The sequence below is a fragment of the Cherax quadricarinatus genome, chromosome 65, assembly GCF_038502225.1.
Source record: "Cherax quadricarinatus isolate ZL_2023a chromosome 65, ASM3850222v1, whole genome shotgun sequence".
Classification (NCBI taxonomy): Eukaryota; Metazoa; Arthropoda; class Malacostraca; order Decapoda; family Parastacidae; genus Cherax; species Cherax quadricarinatus.
Window position 1 is genome coordinate 2,980,862 of NC_091356.1, and position 21,958 is coordinate 3,002,819.

General features: G+C 46.9%; 1 protein-coding gene across 3 annotated transcripts in view; it reads left to right on the plus strand.

Annotated features, from left to right (window-relative positions):
- LOC128700583 (protogenin-like) overlaps positions 1-21,958 on the plus strand; it is a 792,820-nt gene that overhangs the window by 715,614 nt on the left and 55,248 nt on the right. For all 3 annotated transcript variants that reach the window (XM_070098862.1, XM_070098863.1, XM_070098864.1), the window contains exons 5-6: positions 341-409; positions 4,746-4,951. In XM_070098862.1, the coding sequence (XP_069954963.1) occupies positions 341-409; positions 4,746-4,951 (275 nt within the window). The remainder of the gene's footprint in view (positions 1-340; positions 410-4,745; positions 4,952-21,958) is intronic.

The following is a 21,958-nucleotide window of genomic DNA, read 5'->3' on the forward strand; positions in this document are numbered from 1 at the left end:
TTATTATTATTATTATTATTATTATTATTGCTTTTATTATTATTACTGCTATTATTATTATTATTACTGCTATTATTATTATTATTATTAATATTGCTGCTATTATTTTTATTATTATTGCTATTATTATTATTATTATTATTATTATTATTATTATTATTATTATTATTATTATTATTATTATTATTATTATTGCTGCTATTATTATTATTATTGTTATTATTATTATTATTATTACTGCTATTATTATTATTATAAGTGTTTAACACCGTATATATACACTCCCTCAGCCCTCGCCTTGTCCAGCAAGTGTGTAACACTCTCTCACACTCTCCCACAGATATTACCAGCCCACAAAAGAGGTGTTGCAGATCACCAACATTAAGCAACAGGACGCTGGAGTATACAGGTACGAGCTTATGTTCAATCCTCAAATTCCACGTAAAGAATCATTAAAAAATTGTTTATCAACACATCGGCCGTTTCCCCTAAGGCAGGTTGACCCTTTAACAGTCTTGCCAGAGGCATGCCGACACTAGTGTTTAAAACCTGCAATGCCAACTTTGTTAAGCTAGGCATAAGAAGTAACAACTGGGCATCTACACTGCAAAGTTAAATGTTTGCCATTCTAATGGTGCTAAAGCTAACTTATGGCACTCAGCTTGACTCTGATTATTACTGATTCTGTGTCATTTCTCAAGGCTCTTGACTCACATATGACTCTAACAACATGCTCATTGGAGAAGCCAGGTACAGATACTCAAAAATCCGGGATAAAGGAATTACTGTACAATTGCTATGGATCCCATTACACATTGGATTATTCCTTCATGACAGAGTTGATATGTTAGTCAAGAAAAATAACACGAAGAAAATGTAGAATATAACTTTGGTGTATCTGTGTCTAGCATTAGGAATAATATTACTAGAGAAGTAAATAATGAAATTGAGTGTTATAAGAATGCAATTAGAAGCCTGAGCAGATCTATAATCCACTACCACAACATGCACGTCGATAAGTACGTTTATGGAGCAACTTGCAATATGAACAGGCTTAGGCTTGGTTACAGATACTTCTGGCAGTTTGACATTGTCCACTTATTGAGGAATATAGAGATAGTATAATAACCTACGTGACGTGCCAAGATATCTTATTAATGAAAATAAGATAGCAGATGTATTAAGTACCCTTCCTATAATTGCTTGTAACAGATAAGTGAACTGTAGATATAAATTCAGATGTACTCTTTTAAACCCTTTTAAGGTCTAGTTCCTAGGCCTTTTGTGTATCCATATGCTCATTCTTTACCTTTCGCAGGATGGATATGGGGTGTACAATAAACTAGCCACTTCTGTGGCAAAATCTAGTCTAAATCAACAGAATTGACTCATTCATCAAAACTCACTGAAAAATCATCACAGTCAATTCAAACAATCATCGAAGTCCACTGACTCGGTCATTAAAATCCACATAAACAGTCGCTGAAATCCACTCAAGCAATCATCAAAATCCTCCCAGTCATCAAAATCCACTCATTCATCAAAATCCACTTAAACAATCATCAAAATCCACTTATTCATCAACATCCACTAGAACACTCATCAAAACCCACTTAATCATCAAAATTCACTCAGTAATAAAAAATTTACTCTAGTTATTAAGCTCAGTATTACAGTAACCAGTGTCACTGGCTGCTGCTGAATTATTAAGTCATTACCAATCAATTTTCTGGAAGCTTTTAGCGGACAGTGGATCGAGCCTTCACTACTCCTTGCACTGAATATCCTAGAACCAACTCTATACTATGTATCTAAAATACATGAATCCAAAGTATTATATGTAAATTATGTTATGACTTGATCCGATTAATCAGCGCTGTACGACCCTTGTCGGTTTAGTGCTTTATTTAATTATAATAATAATCTGGTGAATAAGATAAGTGTTGCCAACATGTGAGTGTCTTTAATGCCATCAAGATATGCAAGTGTTGCCAACATGTGAGTGTCTTTAATGCCATCAAGATATGCAAGTGTTGCCAACATGTGAGTGTCTTTAATGCCATCAAGATATACAAGTGTTGCCAACATGTGAGTGTCTTTAATGCCATCAAGATATGCAAGTGTTGCCAACATGTGAGTGTCTTTAATGCCATCAAGATATGCAAGTGTTGCCAACATGTGAGTGTCTTTAATGCCATCAAGATATGCAAGTGTTGCCAACATGTGAGTGTCTTTAATGCCATCAAGATATGCAAGTGTTGCCAACATGTGAGTGTCTTTAATGCCATCAAGATATGCAAGTGTTGCCAACATGTGAGTGTCTTTAATGCCATCAAGATATGCAAGTGTTGCCAACATGTGAGTGTCTTTAATGCCATCAAGATATACAAGTGTTGCCAACATGTGAGTGTCTTTAATGCCATCAAGATATGCAAGTGTTGCCAACATGTGAGTGTCTTTAATGCCATCAAGATATGCAAGTGTTGCCAACATGTGAGTGTCTTTAATGCCATCAAGATATGCAAGTGTTGCCAACATGTGAGTGTCTTTAATGCCATCAAGATATGCAAGTGTTGCCAACATGTGAGTGTCTTTAATGCCATCAAGATATGCAAGTGTTGCAAATGTGTTCCATTTAGCAACGTGTCAGTAGTCTTTACCGTTAATCCAGTGCGATTTAAAGTTATTTGACTCGATTTTCTCTGCCCATATTTTGGGCTCGATTGTTCCTATTTAGCATAAATTTCACTGTGGTGCGAGTCTATTTGACACTAATCTCACTAGTGTCAGTCTCCCTATTTGGCAAGATTCTCCCTAATTGGTACTAACCTCAATAGTGAGTGTCTCCCTATTTGGCAAGATTTCCTTTATTTGGCATTATTTCCATGATTTTAACACGCTAAAGCACACTAATTACAAAAGGCTCACGTGGACACGGTTAATCCCACCACCATCAAAGGTAATTATCCGGTGATACAAAATGCTCTTTTATTTAAACAATTAGCGTCTCTCCTAACGCTAGCGTTGGGTCATCCATTTGGGTTTTGCACTTTCACGTCAAAAATTATAATAATAAAAATACTACTATTGCTACTACTACTACTATTACTACTACTACTACTATTACTACTACTACTACTATTACTACTACTACTACTACTAATAATAATAATAATAATCTGTACTACTAGACCCGAGAAAAATTCTAGTTTTGATGTTAGACCTTTTCTCCTGAACCTGGAATTTTGCAACGCGTAACTGCAGTCAGCAGAGTGAGAGTTATTCAGGTGTCAGGATTAATAATTGAGTGTCACTCTGGAGTCCTGGGGAAACTGAGTAAAAATAATCCAAGATGCCTGCTAATGGGGTTACCCTTAGAGTTTGGTTGAGAAGAAAGTCAGTTTAGCACGTGAAGATTAGCCAAGACAAGAGAACGATCGGCAATGTTATGAAATCGGAAGGTTAGCCAAGACAAGAGAAAGATCGGCTATGTTATGAAATCGGAAGGGCAGCCAAGACAAGAGAACGATCGGCTATGTTATGAAATCGGAAGGGTAGCCAAGACAAGAGAACGATCGGCTATGTTATGAAATCGGAAGGGTAGCCAAGACAAGAGAAAGTACTATGAAAAGTAGAAATTTCCGAGTCAAGTTCCCATTCCGAGATATACATATATATATATATATATATATATATATATATATATATATATATATATATATATATATATATATATATATATATATATATATATATATATATATATATATATATATATATTATATATATATATATATATATATATATATATATATATATATATATATATATATATATATATATATATATATATATATATATAATCGCATTATATAGATTACCTTCATAAGAGAGCTTTCTTTATAATCTTCATAGGCAATACAGTCAGGTTTTATTTCCCTTTATATGAAGCTCGTAGTGAGTGTTACATCTGCAATATTAAGTCTGACGGCAGCTCCAGGAGTAGTGTTATATTGTCACTACTCCATTATCTCTCCCTCCCTCCCTCTCTCTCTCTCTCTATCTCTCTCTCTCTCTCTCTTCTCTCTCTCTCTCTCTCTCTCTCTCTCTCTCTCTCTCTCTCTCTCTCTCTCTCTCTCTCTCTCTCTCTCTGGCGTCAGGTGAAAAGGGACGGGTAGCAGACGAGGGCATAGTCACTAGTAGGCGGGATTCCCCAGTGGAAGTAGGTAATACCCAAGGAATGGGTTACTGGTGGTAGTAGTAGTAGTAGTCGTAGTAGTAGAAGCCCCTCTCTCACATCTGGCTCTTCCTCACTCCTAAGAGATGTTAAACCTCCCTGGCCAATGCATGAAATCACAGTTTTCCTCTCTTCATCATTTAACAATTCCTCAAAATATTCCTACCATCTTCCCAGTACCTCCAACTCTTCTACTAACTCACATTTTCTATTATTAACAGCCAGATCCATTTGTTTCCTAGGCTTTCTCAAACACCTATAAATCTCACTCCAAAGCTTTTTATTTATCTTCTTATTACTATAATTATTTGATAAAAATAAACATACACATGGTAACAGTAATAAAATACTACTAATAAAAATGCTACTATTACTACTACTACTACCACTACTACTACTACTACTACTACTAATAATAATAATAATAATAATTACTTGTATTATTTTTACGTTATTAATATACTGTTAATTTAATAAAGATAAATGAAATAATAATTCCGTTGCACAGTTGCCTAGCAGTCAACCCTCTGCTGAAGAAGGCGTTCCCAAGTCCTGGGGGTCACCTGGTGGTGGAGTCAGGTGAGAGCCAGCATGCCCTCAGACCCACCTTGCTGGCAGTGCCTTCCAAGGTGGTAGTGGAGGTGGGGCAGCGGGCAGTCCTGGAGTGCATTACTGATGACATCAGCCTTCATCAACTACTCTGGTCTAGGATAGGTGAGTGTCTCTACACTGGTCCAGGATAGGTGAGTGTCTCTACACTGGTCCAGGATAGGTGAGTGTCTCTACACTGCTCCAGGATAGGTGAGTGTCTCTACACTGGTCCAGGATAGGTGAGTGTCTCTACACTGGTCCAGGATAGGTGAGTGTCTCTACACTGGTCCAGGATAGGTGAGTGTCTCTACACTGCTCCAGGATAGGTGAGTGTCTCTACACTGGTCCAGGATAGGTGAGTGTCTCTACACTTGTCCAGGATAGGTGAATGTCTCTACACTGGTCCAGGATAGGTGAGTGTCTCTACACTGGTCTAGGATAGGTGAGTGTCGCCGCTACGTTGGTTCAGGATATGTGAGTGTCTCTACACTGGTCCAGGATAGGTGAGTTTCTCTACACTTGTCCAGAATAGGTGAATGTCTCTACACTTGTCCAGGATAGGAGAGTGTCTCTACACTTGTCCAGGATAGGTGAGTGTCTCTACACTGGTCCAGGATAGGTGAATGTCTCTACACTGGTCCAGGATAGGTAAGTGTCTCTACACTGGTCCAGGATAGGTGAGTTTCTCTACACTGGTTTAGGATAGGTGAGTGTCTCTACACTTGTCCAGGATAGGTGAGTGTCTTTACACTGGTCCAGGATAGGTGAGTCTCTCTACACTGGACCAGGATAGGTGAGTGTCTCTACACTGGTCCAGGATAGGTGAGTGTCTCTACACTTGTCCAGGATAGATGAGTGTCTCTACACTGGTCCAGGAGAGGTGAATGTATCTACACTGGTCCAGGATAGATGAATGTCTCTACACTGGTCCAGGATAGGTGAGTTTCTCTACACTGGTCCAGGATAGGTGAGTGTCTCTACACTTGTCCAGGATAGATGAATGTCTCTACACTGGTCCAGGATAGGTGAGTGTCTCTACACTGATCCAGGATAGGTGAGTGTCTCTACACTGGTCCAGGATAGGTGAGTGTCTACACTTGTCCAGGATAGGTGAGTGTCTCTACACTGGTCCAGGATAGGTGAGTGTCGCTACACTTGTCCAGGATACGTGTCTCTACACTGGTCCAGGATAGGTGAATGTCTCTACACTGGTCCAGGATAGGTGAGTGTCTCTACACTTGTCCAGGATAAGTGTCTCTACACTTGTCCAGGATAGGTGAATGTCTCTACACTGGTCCAGGATAGGTAAGTGTCTCTACACTAGTCCAGGATAGGTGAGTGTCTCTACACTTGTCGAGGATAGGTGAGTGTCTCTACACTGGTCCAGAATAGGTGAGTGTCTCTACATTTGTCCAGGATAGGTGAATGTCTCTAAACTGGTCCAGGATAGGTGAGTGTCTCTACACTGGTCCAGGATTGGTGAATGTCTCTACACTGGTCCAGGATAGATGAGTGTCTCTACACTTGTCCAGGATAGGTGAATGTCTCTACACTGGTCCAGGATAGGTAAGTGTCTCTACACTGGTCCAGGATAGGTGAATGTCTCTACACTGGTCCAGGATAGATGAGTGTCTCTACACTGGTCCAGGATAGGTGAGTGTCTCTACACTGGTCCAGGATAGGTGAGTGTCTCTACACTTGTCCAGGATAGATGAATGTCTCTACACTGGTCCAGGATAGGTGAATGTCTCTACACTGGTCCAGGATAGATGAGTGTCTCTACACTGGTCCAGGATAGGTGAGTGTCTCTACACTGGTCCAGGATAGATGAGTGTCTCTACACTGGTCCAGGATAGGTGAGTGTCTCTACACTGGTCCAGGATAGGTGAGTGTCTCTACACTTGTCCAGGATAGATGAATGTCTCTGCACTGGTCCAGGATAGGTGAGTGTCTCTACACTGGTCCAGGATAGGTGAGTGTCTCTACACTTGTCCAGGATAGATGAATGTCTCTACACTGGTCCAGGATAGGTGAATGTCTCTACACTGGTCCAGGATAGATGAGTGTCTCTACACTGGTCCAGGATAGGTGAGTGTCTCTACACTGGTCCAGGATAGATGAGTGTCTCTACACTGGTCCAGGATAGGTGAGTGTCTCTACACTGGTCCAGGATAGGTGAGTGTCTCTACACTTGTCCAGGATAGATGAATGTCTCTACACTGGTCCAGGATCGGCGAGTGTCTCTTCACTTGTCCAGAATGGGTGAGTGTCTCTACACTGGTCCAGGATAGGTGAGTGTCTACACTTGTCCAGGATAGGTGAGTGTCTCTACACTGGTCCAGGATAGGTGAGTGTCTCTACACTTGTCCAGGATACGTGTCTCTATACTGCTCCAGGATAGGTGAGTGTCTCTACACTGGTCCAGGATAGGTGAGTGTCTCTACACTGGTCCAGGATAGGTGAGTGTCGCTACACTTGTCCAGGATAGGTGAGTGTCGCTACACTTCTCCAGGATAGGTGAGTGTTTCTACACTGGTCCAAGATAGGTGAGTGTCTCTACACTTGTCCAGGATAGGTGAGTGTCTCTACACTTTTCCAGGATAGGTGAGTGTCTCTACACTGGACCAGGATAGGTGAGTGCCTCTACACTTGTCCAGGATAGGTGAGTGTCTCTACACTGGTCCAGGATAGGTGAGTGTCTCTACACTGGTCTAGGATAGGTGAGTGTCTCTACAATGGTCCTGGATAGGAGAGTGTCTCTACACTTTTCCAGGATAGGTGAGTGTCACTACACTGGTCCAGGATAGGTGAGTGTCTCTACACTTATCTAGGATAGGTGAGTGTCTCTACACTGGTCCAGGATAGGTGAGTGTCTCTACACTGGTCCAGGATAGGTGAGTGTCTCTACACTGGTCCAGGATAGGTGAGTGTCTCTACACTGGTCCAGGATAGGTGAATGTCTCTACACTGGTCCAGGATAGGTGAGTATCTCTACACTGGTCCAGGATAGGTGAGTGTCTCTTCACTGGTCCAGGATAGGTGAGTATCTCTACAATATTCTAGGATAGGTAAGTGTCTCTACACTGGTCCAGGATAGGTGAGTGTCTCTACACTGGTCCAGGATAGGTGAGTGTCTCTACACTGGTCCAGGATAGGTGAGTGTCTCTACACTGGTCCAGGATAGGTGAGTGTCTCTACACTGGTCCAGGATAGATGAGTGTCTCTACACTTGTCCAGGATAGATGAATGTCTCTACACTGGTCCAGGATAGGTGAGTGTCTCTACACTTGTCCAGGATAGGTGAGTGTCTCTACACTGGTCCAGGATAGGTGAGTGTCTACACTTGTCCAGGATAGGTGAGCGTCTCTACACTGGTTCAGGATAGGTGAGTGTCTCTACACTTGTCCAGGATACGTGTCTCTACACTGGTCCAGGATAGGAGAGTGTCTCTACACTGGTCCAGGATAGGTGAGTGTCTCTACACTGGTCCAGGATAGGTGAATGTCTCTACACTTGTCCAGGATAGGTGAGTGTCTCTACACTTTTCCAGGATAGGTGAGTGTCTCTACACTGGTCCAGGATAGGTGAGTGTCTCTACACTTGTCCAGAATAGGTGAGTGTCTCTACACTGGTCCAGGAGAGGTGAGTGTCTCTACACTGGTCCAGGATAGGTGAGTGTCTCTACACTGGTCTAGGATAGGTGAGTGTCTCTACACTGGTCCAGGATAGGTGAGTGTCTCTACAATGGTCCAGGATAGGTGAGTGTCTACACTTGTCCAGGATAGGTGATTGTCTCTACACTGGTCCAGGATAGGTGAGTGTCTCTACACTGGTCCAGGATAGGTGAGTGTCTATTCACTGGTCCAGGATAGGTGATTATCTCTACACTGGTCCAGGATAGGTGAGTGTCTCTACACAGGTCCAGGATAGGTGAGTGTCTCTACACTGGTCCAGGATAGATGAGTGTCTCTACACTGGTCCAGGATAGGTGAGTGTCTCTACACTGGTCCAGGATAGGTGAGTGTCTCTACACTGGTCCAGGATAGGTGAGTATCTCTACACTGATCCAGGATAGGTGAGTGTCTCTACACTGGTCCAGGATAGGTGAGTGTCTCTACACTGTTCCAGGATAGGTGAGAGTCTCTACAATTGTCCAGGATAGGTGAGTGTCTCTACAATAGTCCAGGATAGGTGAGTGTCTCTACACTAGTCCAGGATAGGTGAGTGTCTCTACACTGGTCCAGGATAGGTGAGTGTCTCTACACTGGTCCAGGATAGGTTAGTATCTCTACACTGGTCCAGGATAGGTAAGCGTCTCTACACTGGTCCAGGATAGGTGAGTGTCTCTACACTGGTCCAGGATAGGCGAGTGTCTCTACACTGGTCCAGGATAGGTGAGTGTCTCTACACTGGTCCAGGATAGGTGAGTGTCTCTACACTGGTCCAGGATAGGTGAGTGTCTCTACACTGGTCCAGGATAGGTGAGTGTCTCTACAATTGTCCAGGATAGGTGTGTGTCTCTACACAGGTCCAGGATAGGTGATTTTCTCTACACTGGTCCAGGATAGGTGAGTGTCTCTACACTGGTCCAGGATAGGTGAGTGTCTCTACACTGGTCCAGGATAGGTGAGTGTCTCTACACTGGTCCAGGATAGGTGAGTATCTCTACACTGGTCCAGGATAGGTGAGTGTCTCTACACTGGTCCAGGATAGGTGAGTGTCTCTACAATTGTCCAGGATAGGTAAGTGTCTCTACACTAGTCCAGGATAGGTGAGTGTCTCTACACTGGTCCAGGATAGGTGAGTGTCTGTACACTTGTCCAGGATAGGTGAGTGTCTCTACTCAGGTCCAGGATAGGTGAGTATCTCTACACTGGTCCAGGATAGGTGAGTGTCTCTACACTGGTCCAGGATAGGTGAGTGTCTCTACACTGGTCCGGGATAGGTGAGTGTCTGTACACTGGTCCAGGATAGGTGAGTGTCTCTACATTGGTCCAGGATAGGTGAGCGTCTCTACACTGGTCCAGGATAGGTGAGTGTCTCTGCACTGGTCCAGGATAGGTGAGTGTCTCTACACTAGTCCAGGATAGGTGAGTGTCTCTACACTGGTCCAGGATAGGTGAGTGTCTCTACACTGGTCCAGGATAGGTGAGTGTCTCTACACTGGTCCAGGATAGGTGAGTGTCTCTACACTGGTTCAGGATAGGTGAGTATCTGTACACTGGTCCAGGATAGGTAAGTGTCTCTACACTGGTCCAGGATAGGTGGGTGTCTCTACACTGGTCCAGGATAGGTGAGTGTCTCTACACTGGTCCAGGATAGATGAGTGTCTCTAGACTGGTCCAGGATAGGTGAGTGTCTCTACACTGGTCTAGGATAGGTGAGTGTCTCTACACTGGTCCAGGATAGGTGAGTGTCTCTACAATTGTCCAGGATAGGTGAGTGTCTCTACACTGGTCCAGGATAGGTAAGTGTCTCCACACTTGTCCAGGATAGGTGAGTGTCTCTTCACTGGTCCAGGATAGGTGAGAGTCTCTACACTTGTCCAGGATAGGTGAGTGTCTCTACACTGGTCAATGATAGGTGAGTGTCTCTACACTGGTCCAGGATAGGTGAGTGTCTCTACACTGGTCCAGGATAGGTGAGTGTCTCTACAATTGTCCAGGATAGGTGAGTGTCTCTTCACTGGTCCAGGATAGGTAAGTGTCTCTACACTTGTCCAGGATAGGTGAGTGTCTCTACACTGGTCCAGGATAGGTGAGTGACTCTACACTTGTCCAGGATAGGTGAGTGTCTCTACACTGGTCCAGGATAGGTGAGTATCTCTACACTGGTCCAGGATAGGTGAGTGTCTCTACTCTGGTCCAGGATAGGTGAGTGTCTCTACACTGGTCCGGGATAGGTGAGTGTCTCTACACTGGTCCAGGATAGGTGAGTGTCTCTACACTGGTCCAGGATAGGTGAGTGTCTCTGCACTGGTCCAGGATAGGTGAGTGTCACTACACTGGTCCAGGATAGGTGAGTGTCTCTACACTGGTCCAGGATAGGTGAGTGTCTCTACACTGGTCCAGGATAGGTGAGTGTCTCTACATTGGTCTAGGATAGGTGAGTGTGTCTACACTGGTCCAGGATAGGTGAGTGTCTCTACACTGGTCCAGGATAGGTGAGTGTCTCTACACTGGTCCAGGAAAGGTGAGTGTCTCTTCACTGGTCCAGGATAGGTGAGTGTCTCTACACTGGTCCAGGATAGGTGAGTGTCTCTACACTGGTCCAGGATAGGTGAGTGTCTCTACACTGGTCCAGGAAAGATGAGTGTCTCTACACTGGTCCAGGATAGGTGAGTGTCTCTACACTGGTCCAGGATAGGTGAGTGTCTCTACACTGGTCCAGGATAGGTGAATGTCTCTACACTGGTCCAGGATAGGTGAGTGTCTCTACAGTGGTCCAGGATAGCTGAGTGTCTCTACACTGGTCCAGGATAGCTGAGTGTCTCTACACTGGTCCAGGATAGGTGAGTGTCTCTACACTGGTCCAGGATAGGTGAGTGTCTCTACACTGGTCCAGGATAGGTGAGTGTCTCTACACTGGTCCAGGATAGGTGAGTGTCTCTACACTGGTCCAGGATAGGTGAGTGTCTCTACACTGGTCCAGGATAGGTGAGTATCTCTACACTGGTCCAGGATAGGTGAGTGTCTCTACACTGGTCCAGGATAGGTGAGTGTCTCTACACTTGTCCAGGATAGGTGAGTGTCTCTACACTGGTCCAGGATAGGTGAGTGTCTCTACACTGGTCCAGGATAGGTGAGTGTCTCTACACTGGTCCAGGAGAGGTGAGTATCTCTACACTGGTCCAGGATAGGTGAGTGTCTCTACACTGGTCCAGGATAGGTGAGTATCTCCACACTGGTCCAGGATAGGTAAGTGTCTCTACACTGGTCCAGGATAGGTGAGTGTCTCTACACTGGTCCAGGATAGGGGAGTGTCTCAACACTGGTCCAAGATAGGTGAGTGTCTCTACACTGATCCAGGATAGGTGAGTGTCTCTACACTGGTCCAGGATAGGTGAGTGTCTCTACACTGGTCCAGGATAGTTGAGAGTCTCTACAATTGTCCAGGATAGGTGAGTGTCTCTACACTAGTCCAGGATAGGTGAGTGTCTCTACACTAGTCCAGGATAGGTGAGTGTCTCTACACTGGTCCAGGATAGGTCAGTGTCTCTACACTTGTCCAGGATAGGTGATTGTCTCTACACTGGTCCAGGATAGGTGAGTGTCTCTAAACTGGTCCAAGATAGGTGAGTGTCTCTACACTGGTCCAGGATAGGTTAGTATCTCTACACTGGTCCAGGATAGGTAAGCGTCTCTACACTGGTCCAGGATAGGTGAGTGTCTCTACACTGGTCCAGGATAGGCGAGTGTCTCTACACTGGTCCAGGATAGGTGAGTGTCTCTACACTGGTCCAGGATAGGTGAGTGTCTCTACACTGGTCCAGGATAGGTGAGTGTCTCTACACTGGTCCAGGATAGGTGAGTGTCTCTACAATTGTCCAGGATAGGTGTGTGTCTCTACACAGGTCCAGGATAGGTGATTTTCTCTACACTGGTCCAGGATAGGTGAGTGTCTCTACACTGGTCCAGGATAGGTGAGTGTCTCTACACTGGTCCAGGATAGGTGAGTGTCTCTACACTGGTCCAGGATAGGTGAGTGTCTCTACACTGGTCAAGGATAGGTGAGTGTCTCTACACTGGTCCAGGATAGGTGAGTGTCTCTACAATTGTCCAGGATAGGTGAGTGTCTCTACACTAGTCCAGGATAGGTGAGTGTCTCTACACTGGTCCAGGATAGGTGAGTGTCTGTACACTTGTCCAGGATAGGTGAGTGTCTCTACTCAGGTCCAGGATAGGTGAGTATCTCTACACTGGTCCAGGATAGGTGAGTGTCTCTACACTGGTCCAGGATAGGTGAGTGTCTCTACACTGGTCCGGGATAGGTGAGTGTCTGTACACTGGTCCAGGATAGGTGAGTGTCTCTACATTGGTCCAGGATAGGTGAGCGTCTCTACACTGGTCCAGGATAGGTGAGTGTCTCTGCACTGGTCCAGGATAGGTGAGTGTCTCTACACTAGTCCAGGATAGATGAGTGTCTCTACACTGGTCCAGGATAGGTGAGTGTCTCTACACTGGTCCAGGATAGGTGAGTGTCTCTACACTGGTCCAGGATAGGTGAGTGTCTCTACACTGGTTCATGATAGGTGAGTATCTGTACACTGGTCCAGGATAGGTAAGTGTCTCTACACTGGTCCAGGATAGGTGGGTGTCTCTACACTGGTCCAGGATAGGTGAATGTCTCTACACTGGTCCAGGATAGGTGAGTGTCTCTACACTGGTCCAGGATAGGTGAGTGTCTCTTCACTGGTCCAGGATAGGTGAGTGTCTCTACACTGGTCCAGGATAGGTGAGTGTCTCTACACTGGTCCAGGATAGGTGAGTGTCTCTACACTGGTCCAGGATAGGTGAGTGTCTCTACACTGGTCCAGGATAGGTGGGTGTCTCTACACTGGTCCAGGATAGGTGAATGTCTCTACACTGGTCCAGGATAGGTGAGTGTCTCTACACTGGTCCAGGATAGGTGAGTGTCTCTTCACTGGTCCAGGATAGGTGAGTGTCTCTACACTGGTCCAGGATAGGTGAGTGTCTCTACACTGGTCCAGGATAGGTGAGTGTCTCTTCACTGGTCCAGGATAGGTGAGTGTCTCTACACTGGTCCAGGATAGGTGAGTGTCTCTACACTGGTCCAGGATAGGTGAGTGTCTCTACACTGGTCCAGGATAGGTGAGTGTCTCTACACTGGTCCAGGATAGGTGAGTGTCTCTACACTGGTCCAGGATAGGTGAGTGTCTCTACACTGGTCCAGGATAGGTGAGTGTCTCTACACTGGTCCAGGATAGGTGAGTGTCTCTACACTGGTCCAGGATAGGTGAGTGTCTCTACACTGGTCCAGGATAGGTGAGTGCCTCTACACTGGTCCAGGATAGGTGAGTGTCTCTACACTGGTCCAGGATAGGTGAGTGTCTCTACACTGGTCCAGGATAGGTGAGTGTCTCTACACTGGTCCAGGATAGGTGAGTGTCTCTACACTGGTCCAGGATAGGTGAGTGTCTCTACACTGGTCCAGGATAGGTGAGTGTCTCTACACTGGTCCAGGATAGGTGAGTGTCTCTACACTGGTCCAGGATAGGTGAGTGTCTCTACACTGGTCCAGGATAGGTGAGTGTCTCTACAATTGTCCAGGATAGGTGAGTGTCTCTACACTGGTCCAGGATAGGTGAGTGTCTCTACACTGGTCCAGGATAGGTGAGTGTCTCTACACTGGTCCAGGATAGGTGAGTGTCTCTACACTGGTCCAGGATAGGTGAGTGTCTCTACACTGGTCCAGGATAAGTGAGTGTCTCTACAATTGTCCAGGATAGGTGAGTGTCTCTACACTGGTCCAGGATAGGTGAGTGTCTCTACACTGGTCCAGGATAGGTGAGTGTCTCTACACTGGTCCAGGATAGGTGAGTGTCTCTACACTGGTCCAGGATAGGTGAGTGTCTCTACACTGGTCCAGGATAGGTGAGTGTCTCTACAATTGTCCAGGATAGGTGAGTGTCTCTACACTGGTCCTGGATAGGTGAGTGTCTCTACACTGGTCCAGGATAGGTGAGTGTCTCTACACTGGTCCAGGATAGGTGAGTGTCTCTACACTGGTCCAGGATAGGTGAGTGTCTCTACACTGGTCCAGGATAGGTGAATGTCTCTACACTGGTCCAGGATAGGTGAGTGTCTCTACACTGGTCCAGGATAGCTGAGTGTCTCTACACTGGTCCAGGATAGCTGAGTGTCTCTACACTGGTCCAGGATAGGTGAGTGTCTCTACACTGGTCCAGGATAGGTGAGTGTCTCTACACTGGTCCAGGATAGGTGAGTGTCTCTACACTGGTCCAGGATAGGTGAGTGTCTCTACACTGGTCCAGGATAGGTGAGTGTCTCTACACTGGTCCAGGATAGGTGAGTATCTCTACACTGGTCCAGGATAGGTGAGTGTCTCTACACTGGTCCAGGATAGGTGAGTGTCTCTACACTTGTCCAGGATAGGTGAGTGTCTCTACACTGGTCCAGGATAGGTGAGTGTCTCTACACTGGTCCAGGATAGGTGAGTGTCTCTACACTGGTCCAGGATAGGTGAGTATCTCTACACTGGTCCAGGATAGGTGAGTGTCTCTACACTGGTCCAGAATAGGTGAGTATCTCCACACTGGTCCAGGATAGGTAAGTGTCTCTACACTGGTCCAGGATAGGTGAGTGTCTCTACACTGGTCCAGGATAGGGGAGTGTCTCAACACTGGTCCAAGATAGGTGAGTGTCTCTACACTGATCCAGGATAGGTGAGTGTCTCTACACTTGTCCAGGATAGGGGAGTGTCTCTACACTGGTCCAGGATAGGTGAGAGTCTCTACAATTGTCCAGGATAGGTGAGTGTCTCTACACTAGTCCAGGATAGGTGAGTGTCTCTACACTAGTCCAGGATAGGTGAGTGTCTCTACACTGGTCCAGGATAGGTCAGTGTCTCTACACTTGTCCAGGATAGGTGATTGTCTCTACACTGGTCCAGGATAGGTGAGTGTCTCTAAACTGGTCCAAGATAGGTGAGTGTCTCTACACTGGTCCAGGATAGGTTAGTATCTCTACACTGGTCCAGGATAGGTAAGCGTCTCTACACTGGTCCAGGATAGGTGAGTGTCTCTACACTGGTCCAGGATAGGCGAGTGTCTCTACACTGGTCCAGGATAGGTGAGTGTCTCTACACTGGTCCAGGATAGGTGAGTGTCTCTACACTGGTCCAGGATAGGTGAGTGTCTCTACACTGGTCCAGGATAGGTGAGTGTCTCTACAATTGTCCAGGATAGGTGTGTGTCTCTACACAGGTCAAGGATAGGTGATTTTCTCTACACTGGTCCAGGATAGGTGAGTGTCTCTACACTGGTCCAGGATAGGTGAGTGTCTCTACACTGGTCCAGGATAGGTGAGTGTCTCTACACTGGTCCAGGATAGGTGAGTGTCTCTACACTGGTCCAGGATAGGTGAGTGTCTCTACACTGGTCCAGGATAGGTGAGTGTCTCTACAATTGTCCAGGATAGGTGAGTGTCTCTACACTAGTCCAGGATAGGTGAGTGTCTCTACACTGGTCCAGGATAGGTGAGTGTCTGTACACTTGTCCAGGATAGGTGAGTGTCTCTACTCAGGTCCAGGATAGGTGAGTATCTCTACACTGGTCCAGGATAGGTGAGTGTCTCTACACTGGTCCAGGATAGGTGAGTGTCTCTACACTGGTCCGGGATAGGTGAGTGTCTGTACACTGGTCCAGGATAGGTGAGTGTCTCTACATTGGTCCAGGATAGGTGAGCGTCTCTACACTGGTCCAGGATAGGTGAGTGTCTCTGCACTGGTCCAGGATAGGTGAGTGTCTCTACACTAGTCCAGGATAGATGAGTGTCTCTACACTGGTCCAGGATAGGTGAGTGTCTCTACACTGGTCCAGGATAGGTGAGTGTCTCTACACTGGTCCAGGATAGGTGAGTGTCTCTACACTGGTTCAGGATAGGTGAGTATCTGTACACTGGTCCAGGATAGGTAAGTGTCTCTACACTGGTCCAGGATAGGTGGGTGTCTCTACACTGGTCCAGGATAGGTGAGTGTCTCTACACTGGTCCAGGATAGATGAGTGTCTCTACACTGGTCCAAGATAGGTGAGTGTATCTACACTGGTCTAGGATAGGTGAGTGTCTCTACACTGGTCCAGGATAGGTGAGTGTCTCTACAATTGTCCAGGATAGGTGAGTGTCTCTACACTGGTCCAGGATAGGTAAGTGTCTCTACACTTGTCCAGGATAGGTGAGTGTCTCTTCACTGGTCCAGGATAGGTGAGAGTCTCTACACTTGTCCAGGATAGGTGAGTGTCTCTACACTGGTAAAGGATAGGTGAGTGTCTCTACACTGGTCCAGGATAGGTGAGTGTCTCTACACTGGTCCAGGATAGGTGAGTGTCTCTACAATTGTCCAGGATAGGTGAGTGTCTCTTCACTGGTCCAGGATAGGTAAGTGTCTCTACACTTGTCCAGGATAGGTGAGTGTCTCTACACTGGTCCAGGATAGGTGAGTGACTCTACACTTGTCCAGGATAGGTGAGTGTCTCTACACTGGTCCAGGATAGGTGAGTATCTCTACACTGGTCCAGGATAGGTGAGTGTCTCTACACTGGTCCAGTATAGGTGAGTGTCTCTACACTGGTCCAGGATAGGTGAGTGTCTCTACAATTGTCCAGGATAGGTGAGTGTCTCTACACTGGTCCTGGATAGGTGAGTGTCTCTACACTGGTCCAGGATAGGTGAGTGTCTCTACACTGGTCCAGGATAGGTGAGTGTCTCTACACTGGTCCAGGATAGGTGAGTGTCTCTACACTGGTCCAGGATAGGTGAATGTCTCTACACTGGTCCAGGATAGGTGAGTGTCTCTACACTGGTCCAGGATAGCTGAGTGTCTCTACACTGGTCCAGGATAGCTGAGTGTCTCTACACTGGTCCAGGATAGGTGAGTGTCTCTACACTGGTCCAGGATAGGTGAGTGTCTCTACACTGGTCCAGGATAGGTGAGTGTCTCTACACTGGTCCAGGATAGGTGAGTGTCTCTACACTGGTCCAGGATAGGTGAGTGTCTCTACACTGGTCCAGGATAGGTGAGTATCTCTACACTGGTCCAGGATAGGTGAGTGTCTCTACACTGGTCCAGGATAGGTGAGTGTCTCTACACTTGTCCAGGATAGGTGAGTGTCTCTACACTGGTCCAGGATAGGTGAGTGTCTCTACACTGGTCCAGGATAGGTGAGTGTCTCTACACTGGTCCAGGATAGGTGAGTATCTCTACACTGGTCCAGGATAGGTGAGTGTCTCTACACTGGTCCAGAATAGGTGAGTATCTCCACACTGGTCCAGGATAGGTAAGTGTCTCTACACTGGTCCAGGATAGGTGAGTGTCTCTACACTGGTCCAGGATAGGGGAGTGTCTCAACACTGGTCCAAGATAGGTGAGTGTCTCTACACTGATCCAGGATAGGTGAGTGTCTCTACACTGGTCCAGGATAGGTGAGTGTCTCTACACTGGTCCAGGATAGGTGAGAGTCTCTACAATTGTCCAGGATAGGTGAGTGTCTCTACACTAGTCCAGGATAGGTGAGTGTCTCTACACTAGTCCAGGATAGGTGAGTGTCTCTACACTGGTCCAGGATAGGTCAGTGTCTCTACACTTGTCCAGGATAGGTGATTGTCTCTACACTGGTCCAGGATAGGTGAGTGTCTCTAAACTGGTCCAAGATAGGTGAGTGTCTCTACACTGGTCCAGGATAGGTTAGTATCTCTACACTGGTCCAGGATAGGTAAGCGTCTCTACACTGGTCCAGGATAGGTGAGTGTCTCTACACTGGTCCAGGAAAGGCGAGTGTCTCTACACTGGTCCAGGATAGGTGAGTGTCTCTAGACTGGTCCAGGATAGGTGAGTGTCTCTACACTGGTCCAGGATAGGTGAGTGTCTCTACACTGGTCCAGGATAGGTGAGTGTCTCTACAATTGTCCAGGATAGGTGTGTGTCTCTACACAGGTCAAGGATAGGTGATTTTCTCTACACTGGTCCAGGATAGGTGAGTGTCTCTACACTGGTCCAGGATAGGTGAGTGTCTCTACACTGGTCCAGGATAGGTGAGTGTCTCTACACTGGTCCAGGATAGGTGAGTGTCTCTACACTGGTCCAGGATAGGTGAGTGTCTCTACACTGGTCCAGGATAGGTGAGTGTCTCTACAATTGTCCAGGATAGGTGAGTGTCTCTACACTAGTCCAGGATAGGTGAGTGTCTCTACACTGTACACTTGTCCAGGATAGGAGAGTGTCTCTACACTGGTCCAGGATAGGTGAGTGTCTCTACACTGGTCCAGGATAGGTGAGTGTCTCTGTACACTGGTCCAGGATAGGTGAGTGAGCGTCTCTACACTGGTCCAGGATAGGTGAGTGTCTCTACACTGGTCCAGGATAGGTGAGTGTCTCTACACTGGTCCAGGATAGGTGAGTGTCTCTACACTGGTCCAGGATAGGTGAGTGTCTCTACACTGGTCCAGGATAGGTGAGTGTCTCTACACTGGTCCAGGATAGGTGAGTGTCTCTACACTGGTTCAGGATAGGTGAGTATCTGTACACTGGTCCAGGATAGGTAAGTGTCTCTACACTGGTCCAGGATAGGTGAGTGTCTCTACACTGGTCCAGGATAGGTGAGTGTCTCTACACTGGTCCAGGATAGATGAGTGTCTCTACACTGGTCCAGGATAGGTGAGTGTATCTACACTGGTCTAGGATAGGTGAGTGTCTCTACACTGGTCCAGGATAGGTGAGTGTCTCTACAATTGTCCAGGATAGGTGAGTGTCTCTACACTGGTCCAGGATAGGTAAGTGTCTCTACACTTGTCCAGGATAGGTGAGTGTCTCTTCACTGGTCCTTGATAGGTGAGAGTCTCTACACTTGTCCAGGATAGGTGAGTGTCTCTACACTGGTAAAGGATAGGTGAGTGTCTCTACACTGGTCCAGGATAGGTGAGTGTCTCTACACTGGTCCAGGATAGGTGAGTGTCTCTACAATTGTCCAGGATAGGTGAGTGTCTCTTCACTGGTCCAGGATAGGTAAGTGTCTCTACACTTGTCCAGGATAGGTGAGTGTCTCTACACTGGTCCAGGATAGGTGAGTGACTCTACACTTCTCCAGGATAGGTGAGTGTCTCTACACTGGTCCAGGATAGGTGAGTATCTCTACACTGGTCCAGGATAGCTGAGTGTCTCTACACTGGTCCAGGATAGGTGAGTGTCTCTACACTGGTCCGGGATAGGTGAGTGTCTCTACACTGGTCCAGGATAGGTGAGTGTCTCTACACTGGTCCAGGATAGGTGAGTGTCTCTGCACTGGTCCAGAATAGGTGAGTGTCACTACACTGGTCCAGGATAGGTGAGTGTCTCTACACTGGTCCAGGATAGGTGAGTGTCTCTACACTGGTCCAGGATAGGTGAGTGTCTCTACACTGGTCTAGGATAGGTGAGTGTCTCTACACTGGTCAAGGATAGGTGAGTGTCTCTACACTGGTCCAGGATAGGTGAGTGTCTCTACACTGGTCCAGGATAGGTGAGTGTCTCTACAATTGTCCAGGATAGGTGAGTGTCTCTTCACTGGTCCAGGATAGGTAAGTGTCTCTACACTTGTCCAGGATAGGTGAGTGTCTCTACACTGGTCCAGGATAGGTGAGTGACTCTACACTTGTCCAGGATAGGTGAGTGTCTCTACACTGGTCCAGGATAGGTGAGTATCTCTACACTGGTCCAGGATAGGTGAGTGTCTCTACACTGGTCCAGGATAGGTGAGTGTCTCTACACTGGTCCGGGATAGGTGAGTGTCTCTACACTGGTCCAGGATAGGTGAGTGTCTCTACACTGGTCCAGGATAGGTGAGTGTCTCTGCACTGGTCCAGGATAGGTGAGTGTCACTACACTGGTCCAGGATAGGTGAGTGTCTCTACACTGGTCCAGGATAGGTGAGTGTCTCTACACTGGTCCAGGATAGGTGAGTGTCTCTACACTGGTCCAGGATAGGTGAGTGTCTCTACACTGGTCCAGGATAGGTGAGTGTCTCTACACTGGTCCAGGATAGGTGAGTGTCTCTACACTGGTCCAGGATAGGTGAGTGTCTCTACACTGGTCCAGGATAGGTGAGTGTCTCTACACTGGTCCAGGATAGGTGAGTGTCTCTACACTGGTCCAGGATAGGTGAGTGTCTCTACACTGGTCCAGGATAGGTGAGTGTCTCTACACTGGTCCAGGATAGGTGAGTGTCTCTACACTGGTCCAGGATAGGTGAGTGTCTCTACACTGGTCCAGGATAGGTGAGTGTCTCTACACTGGTCCAGGATAGGTGAGTGTCTCTACACTGGTCCAGGATAGGTGAGTGTCTCTACACTGGTCCAGGATAGGTGAGTGTCTCTACACTGGTCCAGGATAGGTGAGTGTCTCTACACTGGTCCAGGATAGGTGAGTGTCTCTACACTGGTCCAGGATAGGTGAGTGTCTCTACACTGGTCCAGGATAGGTGAGTGTCTCTACACTGATCCAGGATAGGTGAGTGTCTCTACACTGGTCCAGGATAGGTGAGTGTCTCTACACTGGTCTAGGATAGGTGAGTGTATCTACACTGGTCCAGGATAGGTGAGTGTCTCTACACTGGTCCAGGATAGGTGAGTGTCTCTACACTGGTCCAGGATAGGTGAGTGTCTCTACACTGGTCCAGGATAGGTGAGTGTCTCTACACTGGTCCAGGATAGGTGAGTGTCTCTACACTGGTCCAGGATAGGTGAGTGTCTCTACACTGGTCCAGGATAGGTGAGTGTCTCTACACTGGTCCAGGATAGGTGAGTGTCTCTACACTGGTCCAGGATAGGTGAGTGTCTCTACACTGGTCCAGGATAGGTGAGTGTCTCTACACTGGTCCAGGATAGGTGAGTGTCTCTACACTGGTCCAGGATAGGTGAGTGTCTCTACACTGGTCCAGGATAGGTGAGTGTCTCTACACTGTGTCCAGGATAGGTGAGTGTCTCTACACTGGTCCAGGATAGGTGAGTGTCTCTACACTGGTCCAGGATAGGTGAGTGTCTCTACACTGGTCCAGGATAGGTGAGTGTCTCTACACTGGTCCAGGATAGGTGAGTGTCTCTACACTGGTCCAGGATAGGTGAGTGTCTCTACACTGGTCCAGGAGAGGGATACTGGTCCCGGATAGATGAGTGTCTCTACACTGGTCCAGGATAGGTGAGTGTCTCTACACTGGTCCAGGATAGGTGAGTGTCTCTACACTGGTCCAGGATAGGTGAATGTCTCTACACTGGCCCAGGATAGGTGAGTGTCTCTACACTGGTCCAGGATAGGTGAGTGTCTCTTCACTGGTCCAGGATAGGTGAGTGTCTCTACACTGGTCCAGGATAGGTGAGTGTCTCTACACTGGTCCAGGATAGG